At 35.4% G+C, this 12219-nt stretch overlaps 1 protein-coding gene across 24 annotated transcripts in view; it reads left to right on the forward strand.

Annotated features, from left to right (window-relative positions):
* EPB41L2 (erythrocyte membrane protein band 4.1 like 2) overlaps nt 1–12219 on the forward strand; it is a 93895-nt gene that overhangs the window by 58247 nt on the left and 23429 nt on the right. For all 24 annotated transcript variants that reach the window (XM_015858477.2, XM_015858474.2, XM_015858476.2 and 21 more), the window contains 5 exons: nt 2860–2935; nt 4428–4646; nt 5053–5140; nt 5655–5807; nt 7452–7549. In XM_015858477.2, coding sequence (XP_015713963.1) covers nt 2860–2935; nt 4428–4646; nt 5053–5140; nt 5655–5807; nt 7452–7549 — 634 coding nt within the window. The remainder of the gene's footprint in view (nt 1–2859; nt 2936–4427; nt 4647–5052; nt 5141–5654; nt 5808–7451; nt 7550–12219) is intronic.

Raw genomic sequence — 12219 nt, forward strand, 5'->3', positions numbered from 1 at the left:
GTCAAAAAAACAACTTGTCTGGCTTCAGTCAACCTGAACTCTTCAGGAGATAATTTTTCTTTTAACACTTACAATGATATATTTGTGGTGATAAAAGCTCAAGTTAATCCAGTTATGTTCAGGTGGGATCATTACATTTCTGTCGCTATCTTGAAAAGTGGTACATCTGAATTGGATTCAGGCTTCTGCAGAGTTGAGAACTTCAGCTCTTGGATGTAGTAAAGGGACAAACAGGAGCTGGATCGTGTAGGACCATCTCGATTGACCGATCTCCTGGTGTTAACCAGCCAGGTGGCTTCTGCCAAATGCTTCTCCCAGTGCTTAAATATTCTGCCACCCATTGCTTTCAACATGTTTTTTAACAACCTGTTTACCAGAGGCTGGTGCATGATAGGGGATATGATAAATCCACCCGGTGCCATGTTCTCTGGCCCAAATATCCACAAGTGAATTTTTGAAATGAGTCCCATTATCAGACTCAATGTTCTCTTTTTCTCTAAGAATGTGCCCAAAGTTGCTGCAGAAGCATTTTTGAGGTATCGAGCTGTCTAGAAGACTCTTTGTCATTTCTTTAGTTTATATTATTAAACATTAAGACAGGGTTTTGTCAGAGACAAATTGCTGAATATCATTTTCAATACCATTTATTTTTTATCTTGGCTATCAATTCATAGTGTTACTAATAGCATGCATTATTGTGTGAAGACAGTCATGTTTGTGTGCCTCTGTGATGTGATTATAAACAGTATGCAGTATTGAGAACTAGAAATATAGGCTGTGTGTGTAGTAGTCTACTTGCTAGTCTATATTTTGAGGATAAGTGTGCTTTCAGTATTCAGAATAGTGTATAAGGTTATCAACAGTCCAGAAATTTTTTCACAGAAAGTCAACTACATTCTGTTCCAGTGATCTAGTTAGGGGAATTAGCATGAGCAGATGTGGAATTTTTCATGTAGTATGTAGACTGAAAGGATTGGTGCTCCTTAGAAAGCCTTTAGAAGCTTTTTCCCACCCTCCCCTTCCTCCTCACCCTCTGCAATGTGTAGGTTCCTAGTTACAGAGCTTTCTGAAAAATAAAGGTAAAAGTACTGACAAGAAGGAGGTATAGGGTAAGCAGGAATTAACCCATGAGTAGTTTGACTGTAATCTTAGACAGAAAAAATTTCTTCATGACAAAAAATTTTGCTTCATTCCAGAAAAGCATTGTCTGGCACCTGCGTGGAAGAGCAACTTTTCCCCCATGGCCTCTGTTATCATAGTTCCTAACTACTGTTAGTGTAGGTTTTTTAGGCCCAGCTGCTGGTTGTCATCAATTTGATTCACTTAATATTAACATTAAATGATGCTAAATTCCTGAGGGATTGATTAGTCCTCTTCCATCATATTATTTATTTCAGATTTCATTCTATTTGTTCAACTTACAGTTAGAAATTTTCTTACAGAGTTTTTGTCTTAATTCTGTCTTGTGCTAGATTTCAGTAGTTGATGCAGTGAGGGCTACTTTACCTGGTTCAGTGTTATATGTCCGTCACACAAATTGGGCTTTCTCACTTAAGGAGATGTCTCTTAGTTTGTAAGCAAAGCTGTCATTGTCTTAACGAATTATTACATTAAGATACATTAGATTGCTAAGCTCTCTAAAGGAAATGGTGAGTTAGCAGCCAGCTGAAATACAAGGTTCTTGGTTAAACAGAATTATGCAGAAAATGAAGTGCTCCAGTGAGTTCTCACATCTGAAAATCTGAAGTAATGTTTGAAATGCTGAATTTTTAACACAAAACACCTTTTCAATGTAACAGCTTTGAAATTTTAAAACACTGGAGTTTTTTGTGTCTAGGAAAACAACTATAAACAAAAAATGCCAGCATCCATAACGTTGTGTTGAAAATGGCATTTTGGCAATTTCTTTTGTTATAATAGATATCTTTTAATGCATGATTTATATGGTTCAAAATTCATGGTTGATCAGCTTCATAAAATCATTGCTTTTTTTCTTTTTTCAAGTTATTTTTAAATCTTTCACAAAAAAAAATATTAGTATTAGGAGAAAAGGGATGAGAGACACAAATAGTGTAGTTAATTTTATTTATTTATATTATTCTTTTTTTAATCTTTCATCATCATTTTTGGCGAATTACACTAGTTTTACTCTATGTCTGGCAAGATACGATAAAGCTTAGCTGCTTTGAAGAAGCGTGCAAAAACAAGCTATTAAATTCTTTTTCTGGCTTTCTATTTTAGTACTTTCTTTTATGTGTACATGACTGTGCGATTAAAACTTGTTTGAATTTGGAAAGTTCTATATTTCGTCAAGTCATTAGTGCTTTTCAGTGAGTGTATTCCTCTTGCACATGGATTTACAAAAGCATGACATTCTGATAATGGATTTTCATTATTTGAGTGCCTCACATTTTTAAGGTTTGAAAGCTGTTTTGAAACTAGAGTTATGATTAAAGGCAGAGTGTTAATACTTTGTCAAAATACTAGCTTAGTTTTAAGTGTGCTTTGGTATATAAGGTGAATGTGGTGTTAATTTTGACATATATTAATTAAAAATTAAACTCAATTGTTATAGTTATTAAAAGCAATCTGTGCTGTTTACATAAATTGTTGTAGAACATTATTTATAAAAATAAGTTTCAACATATTAATATTTCACTGTATCGTTTAACTGATAATGAAAATATTCTGTGGTTCTTAGTAATATAAAAAGGGGGGAAAGTACTTTCAAGTATTTTCTTCAAGCTTTCATTAATCTAACATTTACATGACTGCCTGATATTTTTTTTTTTTTCAGTGAGGCTCTTTCTTTGCTTGCCTCATCTGTATTTGAGATTAACAATCGTTTCCTGTGTCTAGGTTTACCTTGGCTGTTCACTTTTAATGTGAAATTTTATCCTCCTGATCCTTCTCAATTGACTGAAGACATCACCAGGTATGCATAGTTCATAATTTTAAATGTAACAAAATGTTATTTGATCAAATTAGACTTCTTTGGTTTCTGGATGCCAAAGCAGGTTTAACTTTAGTATCGAGTGTTAAAGTTGTTCTTATGTCAACAGCTCTTAGGACTGTTGACAGAAAGGAGTCCCTTTGTGTTTTCTTAATAAGGTTTTTCTTAATGAGAGGCCATTGTTTATTCAGAAAAAAAGATTATTCGGATAAGTGGCGATATGATTTGGAAGGAAGGCAGGATGTGGAGGTAAATAAAAATGAGTGTGTCTGAAGGAAACTTGTGGTTTATTTTTGGGCTACTGCTTTATTATAGAGTAAATGACGGTACAGTTGTGTTGTAGTTTACATTTTCAACAATATAACTTAGTTTTACATGTGTGCATTAAATAAAACCATAAAAAGTAATTATCATCCTTAGTGCTTACGTAGTATCCACTGCCTTCTCAGTGCTTTCTAGGCACCTAAAATACAGCACTGTAAGACAAACATAACCAGTGGATAGAGTTTGCTCAATTTACTCGTTTGTTTGGTTCTTTTTCAGTAGTTAGGGAAAACATAAGCATTTGTTTTTAATTTGGAATTAGTTAATTCTTCTGTGATTAGATATATTATTATACATTGCATCCGATCAGTCTTCTGCACAAAATAAGATAGCTTTACAAATCTGTGGTTGATACGTTACTACAGGTAGCTTAAGACCTTTAGTAGTTTAACTGTCTGTGTTTACTTTGGAACTTTCCAGTAAATCAGTTGGCCTTTGAATTGCATATTCAATTGATAAAAGCATTTTAATGATAGCTTAAAGCTAAATTCCTTAAAATTTGGGATTCGTTATAAAGGAAAAAAAAAAATTAATATCTGTGCTAGGGCACAATGTCTGCTGATTAATTTGTTTTATCTGGTAAAAGATTATCTGCAGTCCTTGAAATTAACTTCTAATCTATATGTGGTTTAAGGGAGACAGCTATGAGTTCAGTATTAAAACAGATTTCTACTGTGCGCTACATGGTTTGATTAGCTAGCGTGAACTTACATAACTATTTAAGTATATGCTATAAGGTATATGAAAGTTACAATTTTTAAGCCAAAGGGATATTCAGTAGGAAATTAACAGGAAATTCGTGGGTTTTATTTGTAAACCTTAAGCAGCTGAAGTCAAGAATGTGAAATGAAAGCATTACTAAGTCTACTTTTGTTACTAGATACCTCTTTTCATTAATTTATACATTGGAAATCAGAATTTTTCCTGCTTTTCAGATTGTGGAAGTGATGCTGACTCTTAAATTGAAGAAATTACCTCATAATAAATTGATACTTAAATAAAAGAAGGTGTAACAAATAGCTAATGTACTCACTTGCTTTAAAGTGTGCTTTTGTGATCACGTGTATTTGAAGAAATTCTGCAGTATCTCATCTGAACTCAAATTGGTAACTTTGTCTGTTTTTTGTTTCTGCTTTCCTTTGTCTTGCAGATATTTCTTGTGCCTACAGCTTCGCCAGGATATCACCTCTGGTCGACTGCCATGTTCTTTTGTGACTCATGCCCTCCTGGGTTCATATACCCTGCAGGCTGAAATGGGTGATCATGACCCAGAGGAGCACCGTAGTGACTACATTAGTGAATTTCAATTTGCACCCAATCAAACCCAAGAAATGGAGGAGAAAGTAGCTGAACTACACAAAACACACAGGTCTATCAGATATACTGGGACAAAATGAAATCATGCTTTGTCATGCTCGTGTCATTTCTCTTAAAAGTTTGTGCATAACTGTTAGACTGAAGTTTATTGTTGCTCTGAGAGTCTTTTGCTGTTTTAACTGGAGCTCTTAATTCCAAGCATTTCAAAATCTTAACTTCAGTAAGATATCAGAAAAGGATATTTTTTGAAAAATGCTTTTGTCAAAGCCTGTGAATTAGTATGTTAGGAAATGTTGACCTAAAAACGTTGAAACAGTGAAAAAATAAAATAAAAAAATAAAATAAATAAAACTAGGGCAAGTGTGCTATTGATACCTCATAATCTCGTTTTTCTTCAGTTAGTTTTGATTTGTCAGTACTTTTGTCAGTGAACTCACAAGTTTGTTCAATGGTTTTAGGGGCCTGACTCCAGCACAGGCGGATTCCCAGTTCCTGGAAAATGCTAAGAGGCTCTCAATGTATGGAGTGGATCTGCATCATGCCAAGGTATTGGGGTTTGGTTTGAAGACAGTGCTTGATATTAAGGATGTAGCATATACAAATTACTTCATTTAAAATTTTTCAGAACTTCAGTAATTACATGTCTTTTATCTCTTGATCATGGTAATTACTTGGCTAACAGCTCTAAAATTGTTAGAATACATTTGAAATCTACCTTTATTTCATGCACAGATATCACTAGAATATTAAGAGGGTCCAAGTAAATTTTAACTGTCTGTGTTTTAATGACAAAGAGACTTGGGACTATAAAGTAAAGCCAAAAAGAATATGCAATTATTTATGTGATACTGCAAGTCTTAGAGAGTATGGGAAGGGGAAGTTCTTGAGGGGAGGGTGTTTCCTCTGAAATTGTTTTACTTTGTCATTTCTTCCTTAAGTATCTCATTCACGTTCAGGTTTGGATATGAAAAAATTCTTCCTTCAAGGTTATACCAGAGATAATTATTCTTTTTGGAATACTATTAACCTGATTTTTATGAAACTGTCTCATACATGATAGGATTCTGAAGGCGTGGATATCATGCTGGGTGTATGTGCTAATGGACTGCTCATTTACAAAGACAGACTCCGAATCAACCGCTTTGCTTGGCCAAAAATTCTGAAGATTTCCTATAAGAGAAGTAATTTCTACATCAAAGTCAGACCAGCAGAAGTAAGTAATGTCTTGTGGGGTTTTTTTTGTTTTGTTTTTTGTTGTTGTTTTGTTTTTTGTCCAAACATTTCTATCTAGCAACAAAATAACATCATCAGTTTTTACCAGTCACTCTAGAGGGCTTATGCTGGAATTGGAATTAATTGGATTTTTCTCTTCAAATTTTACAGCTTATATTAAACAGCTTTTTTCATTAATGAATGTTATCCAAGAAGAAAATCTTTTTTCTTGCCAGATACAGCAGTCTTACAAACAAATCTAGTACTCTGCCCTCGTTTTCCTGTCCATAGAAACTTCCAGCCTTAAGGGAGAAGCCAGACTCACTTCCTCTTTGGGTATAATTGTTCATTAAATGTCAATGCTTCTAGCTTTATGAGTGTAGCCAAAGGCCTGAATAGGATCTGTAGGATGCTCTTTTTGTTAGGAGCCATAGAAATACTGAATTCAACTTTCATTAACTTACAATGGTATCTGAAAATAAAGTTGATAAAGGAAGAAGGTTTACATTTTAAATCCATTTTAACATAAAATTCTTGGTAAAAACAAGTTGAACTTTATGAATTTTGCTCTGAAATGGTTAGGTTATCTTCTTAATGTGTGAGTAAATAAGACAAAAGATGATAGTGAAATTGCAGAGCTAAATAGAAAAAAAAGGCTTAAATTTATTCCTGAATTATTTTAGGCAAGGTATGTACTATTTGCTAAAGCAGATTATAAATTTGTAAAAAAATAAAATAAAATCAGTGGCATGCCAACTATTTTTCCATAGTCTTACGTAAAAGCAATACTGCTACTTTACGCTGATATGAAATCAACTGTTTATAAACATTGAGGCGGGTTTTAAAGATATATTTTAAGTGTCTCAATTTTGGTTTCAAGATGTCTTTTTTTAAATTTCCATGTTGTTATCACATGCAATTTTATAAAGCAACTCATCATTTCTCAGAACAGTCAAGTGTTTGCGCTCACCTAAACTTTCCAGACCCTGTTCTGTTGATGTATTGAAGTGCAAAACGGTATCAGTTTGAAGTCACTGAAGTATTTTAGTGTAAATAGACTTTAAATGAAGTGACAGGAGCTATAACAATACTGATGGTTCTTGCATTTCACAAGATGAAGTAATTTAGTTTGAAGTTTAAGTGTCAGCAATCCAGTACAAACATTGTAGTTTTGTAAGTTCTGGAATACAGATGTATAAACACAGATGCAGTAGACTTTCTATAATCTGATATATAATGAAACAGATCGGTCAGAGTGACACTACAGTATGGATTTCAGATTGGTATTAGATCCAACAGATGCATACATCACAACCTGCAGTACAATTGTTTCCTGCAGTTTAAGAGTACATTGGGCAGCTTGTCAGAAAATTTGCAAGAAAAACCGAAGTATTATTAGGTTTTTCAGAAGAGTTATTAGTACAGATAGGAAGTGATAAAGCGATCATCACCTGTTGTGACAAACCCACCCAGTATAATTATATTAAAAGATTGGGAACTCTAGTGTTTTGTGCTCTTTTCTTTTGAAGTCTTACGGAATCTTATGAAAGGAGAATTATTGCTTGTTACAGTAACGGATCTATGTGAATGGCCTCGTAATTAATAAACAGCTTAAGGAAATTTTTTACTTGTGAATTCTTTCCAGCAAGAACAGTTTGAGAGCACTATTGGATTCAAACTGCCAAACCATCGGGCCGCTAAGAGGTTATGGAAGGTTTGTGTGGAGCACCATACTTTCTTCAGGTAAGTAATTCTCTGCTTCCTCCAATTTGCCAGCTATACTCATATCTTTATTTGAAAGAATAGTTTACCTTACTTACTCCATCAATTGACACCTCTTAGACAAAATATATCCTACTGGTTATTACCATTTTCAAAGGTCTCAGCTATGATTAACTGTCACTTAAACTTCCAACAAGCTAACAGTATGGAACTAAACAAGTAATCATACATTGTACTACCTGTAAGATTGACTTTTCAGAATGAGAGTTTAGAAAGCTGATGCATGTATTCAAAAGAAGCTCTGAGGATTTGACAGTAAACTTCATTAAATGCACTTTTCAGAATCTTCAGCTGTGTAAATGCTTACGTCTGAATTCTTGCTTGTTTATAAAGTAAGCTGAGTTCACAGTCATTCTTTGAAGTAAGAATTACTTCAACAAAGAGTGCTTTTTGTTTACATAATGAACTCTTTCTTTCTGGTTGTTGTTTGTTTGTTTTTTTTCCCTAGTAACTAGTAAATATAAAATTCTGAATTGATCTTTGAAACTGTAGACTACTTATAAATGACCACTTTAACAATAGCATTGTTTCTCTTTCTGTTTTCACAACTGAAAAGTAATTTGATTTTGTAGTAGTACAACCTCTGTGAGGAAGCACCACTACTCTTGCATCCCAGGAGTCATAGAATCACAGAATCGTAGAAACATAGAATGACTTGGGTTGGAAGGGACTTCAATTGTGAAGCTCTAACCCCCTCTGCTACAGGCAGAGCTGCCAACCTCCACATTTAATACTAGACCAGGCTGCCCAGGGCCGCATCAAACCTGGCCTTGAACACATACAGGGACAGGGCATCCACAGCCTCTCTTGGCAGCCTGTTCCAGCACCTCATCACTCTCTTGGCAGAGAACTTCCCCCTGATATCCATCCTAAAAATCTTCCCTCCTTCAACTTAAAACCATTTCCCCTTGTCCTGTCATTATCTTCCCTTGTAAAGAATTGGCTCCCCTATTGTTTGTAGGCTCCCTTTAGGTACTTGGAAGGCTACAATTAGGTCACCCCACAGCCTTCTTTTCTCCAGGCTGAACAAGCCCAGCTCCCTCAGCATGTCTTTGCAGGGCAGGTTCTCCAGTCCCGTGATCGTCTTTGTGTCCCTTCTCTGGACCCTTCCCAACAGCTCTCTATCTTTCTTGTACTGAGGGCTCCATACCTGGACACAGTACTCCAGAGGGGATCTCACAAGGGCAGAGTAGAGAGGGACGATCATGTCCCTGTCCCTGCTGGCCACCCTTCTTCTGGTGGAGCCCAGGATACCATTTGCTTTCCAAGCTGCAGGAGTACGCTGCTGGTTGATGTTCAGTTTTTCATCCATCAGGACCCCCAGATCCTTCTCTGCAGGGCTACTGTGAAGGATTGCTCCTCCCAGTCTGTGTATATGGGATTAGGTTGAATCTCTTGTGCATTAAATAGGCATTGGATCTTTAATCACAGGTTCTCATTGTAGCATGAGTAAGCTTGCTCCTTCAGTAGTCTGTCTTTTTTTTTTTTTTTTTTAATTAAAAGAAAGGGTATTTTAAGATGCTTTCAGTCCTGTCACTGCATGCTAGGTATTAACTAAACACACCTGATAGACAGAGAACCTGAGGAACATGACACCTAATTTATTAGTAGAACTGTTTCACTGGGCAGTTTTAAGTATTCAGATTTTCATTTATTCCAGAATGTACTTGAATGTGACATTTGTTGAAAATGACAATTGAAGTCCTTACTTTAGAATCAATTATTTCAAAATGCTTATTTTTTCATGCTTGATAGAATTCATTAGGTAAGTTTATTAAAATTAATAGCCCACCATTGTTTACTTCAAAAATTTGAAGTCTCCTTTGGCTTGTTTTGTTTGTTACCCCTAATGGCATGCAGTTTTTGTCTGGAATAGCAAGAACAAAAGCACTCTTTTTTCATGTAGTGTTTTGCTTTGGCAAGAAAACTGTGTTTCCTACTAGAAGGAAAAGGTCTAACAGAAGTAAAAAATCCGGAACCGAATACTACCATTTGCAAATAGAAAAATTATCAGGAGCATTAATTTGAATTAGATCATCTTACTGCAGAAATTCTGACACAATAAAATCAATTGCACTTCATTCCAATCAGAAATGAAATTTTCTAATCAGGAATGACATGATGGCAAGAATTATGTAACAAATACTTCAACCATTCTGTAAAATCCATATTCTCCACTGATGTCATCAGACTGAAAATCCTCAGAGCCTCTCATCGTAATTTAAAAACAGTAAAATAAATCCAGCTCTGTTTGTCTCCAAAGATAAACAACAGAAGCAATCACTGCAGTGCAAGACACTCTAGTTTTTTCATAGCATGTATATTGCTTGTGTGTACCTCAGTAAATTGTATTAAATCTAGATGTACGTTTTTAGCTTTCAGATCTCTCAGTGTGCCTTATATAACATTGAAAATTCCTTACAGAACTTCATGGTGCTTCAGTTTTCCTCAAATATTATTTACGTTAAAATCTATTTTCTTTTATAATGTTAGAAATTAATTTAGCATATGAGTTTATTTATGTATATCTATCATGAACCATTCTCACAGAGTTATCTAGATCAGTCTATGTGTGTGATGGGGGCAGTAGGCCCGTGGGCCCCCTGACCCCAAAAATGGGAAGGGAAAAGGGGAAAGTGTAAGGAGATGGGAGCTGGGCTCAAGGAAACAAACAGAGCAACAGCAATGATCTAAGGCAGAAATCTTATTTTACTAACTATGATATCAGAATGCAAGGTAACACAATATAATACAATCTAATTGAAATTGAGGCTAATAAATCAAGTAAAAGAGAGATGTTTCTGAAGACCAAGAAGCCTGCTTTAAAACTGAAGGCACCACGGCTTGGGAGCATAACCACACCTGCTGCCAGGCAGTGAGAGTGAGCATCCCTTCCGTGATATATTTTCCTCTCTGACCATGAGGTCCTCTGGGACGTGTAGTTCTTCTTCTCTGTGCTCCACATGATGTCATGATGTGGAGTACCAATAGAAAAATTACAAAACCATGACAACCATGTTAAAAATTACAAATAAAGCGCACTGGATTTGATTGTGTCAACTCAGCCTTATTCAGTAACATTTTCAAAGGTCAACAGCCTGCTTTAAGAAAAATAGTTAGACTGTATACCTACATTAATCTCTTGAGGTAAGTTTGGTCTGCAGTTCTGGATCCTAGCTAAAATGAGCTTAGAATTCTGCTTTATGAAATTTTATTTGAAGTTTTAAAGATTGTTTTAGTGTTTTCCCAGTGTGTCTTTAAAATGGTGCAAACATAGTTTTCATTATGTTATGTAATTAAACTTGTAATGCAAAAAATAAATTTATATGTCCTTAATCAGGAAGTAATTAGTTCTCTTGTTTTTTCCACATAAAAAGATTAAAAGTTTATCTCAGCAGGGTGGAAGATAAAATTGGCAGCTAATGCTGTCAGCTTGCCAAGACGAGGAAATCCAGAACAGAAAGGAACTTGGAAAAACACTCTAGCCTGCTTCCTCTTAATGCATAATGTACTCTTGAGAATAATGTGGACAAATAAATCTGTCACAAATACTGCTTCAAGATGTTTTTATAGAAGCAATGAAAGTGAAGTTCCAGATATGTGGCCTTAGTGCAGAAGAGTGGACTAATATGAGAATTGCTTTCTTAAAAATATATTGTGATGGATTAGGAGTAAGGTGCATGTTTATACATTTTAGGCATGCAGGCTTGGATCCTTCTGGCTAACATTCTGATGAAACTCTGAAAATGTTAAGTCTTCTTCCTCTCTCACCTTTCATTTTGCAAAGTATCTGAAAACTATTCAGTTTTGTTGGAATATCTTCTAAATGACTTTAAATTTTCATAACCCAATATTGGAAACTGTCTTAAATATATTGGATCTGATTCCACTTACATAAATATTCCCTGTGCAAGTGCTTCAAAAGTGTAGAACAGAGTCAGCATCCATTGTCCTACTTGCCCCTTTGCGCCGTTGTAAGTACAATAGATACAGTAATTGTTGGTTCTGCTTGAAAAAAGATGTTCAGAGAGGGAATGGGGTAAATGAGAGCAAATTGCTTTAAAGTGGATAAAGGAAGGTTTAGGCTAGATATTAGGAAGGAGTTCTTTACTGTGAGGGTGGTGAGACACTGGAACCAGTGGCCTTGAGAGATTGTGGATGTCCCCTACCTGGACAGCGTTCAAGGCCAGGCTGGATGGCGCTTTGAGCAACCTGGTCTAGTGGTGGGTGTGTCCCTGCCTATATCAGGGGGTTGGAACTAGATGAACTTAAAGGTCCCTTCCAACCCAGGCTGTTCTATGATAGGTTGAATAAGAGCTTGAAGTCTTCATGAAGAAATATGGGAGAGTTTAGAGAACTTGACATTCATCAAATATCTTGCAGCAAGTTCTGCCAACTAGGACTTTCTCTAGCACTGACTCTTAACTCTTCAGTGTGAACATGCATATCCAGCACAGAACCCGACACTGATACTACTCATAACTGAATCTTTTTCATCCTTTTCATGATAGGTCTTTTTTTTCCCCATTCTTCTTGTATCCTATATAAATCTATAAGCCATGTTGTAACTAAAATGGAATCTGAATCTAGCTTGTTAAACTTTTTAAAGTTGAATGATAGTTCTGCAGTCA

The sequence above is a fragment of the Coturnix japonica genome, chromosome 3 (genome assembly GCF_001577835.2).
Source record: "Coturnix japonica isolate 7356 chromosome 3, Coturnix japonica 2.1, whole genome shotgun sequence".
Lineage (NCBI taxonomy): Eukaryota > Metazoa > Chordata > Aves > Galliformes > Phasianidae > Coturnix > Coturnix japonica.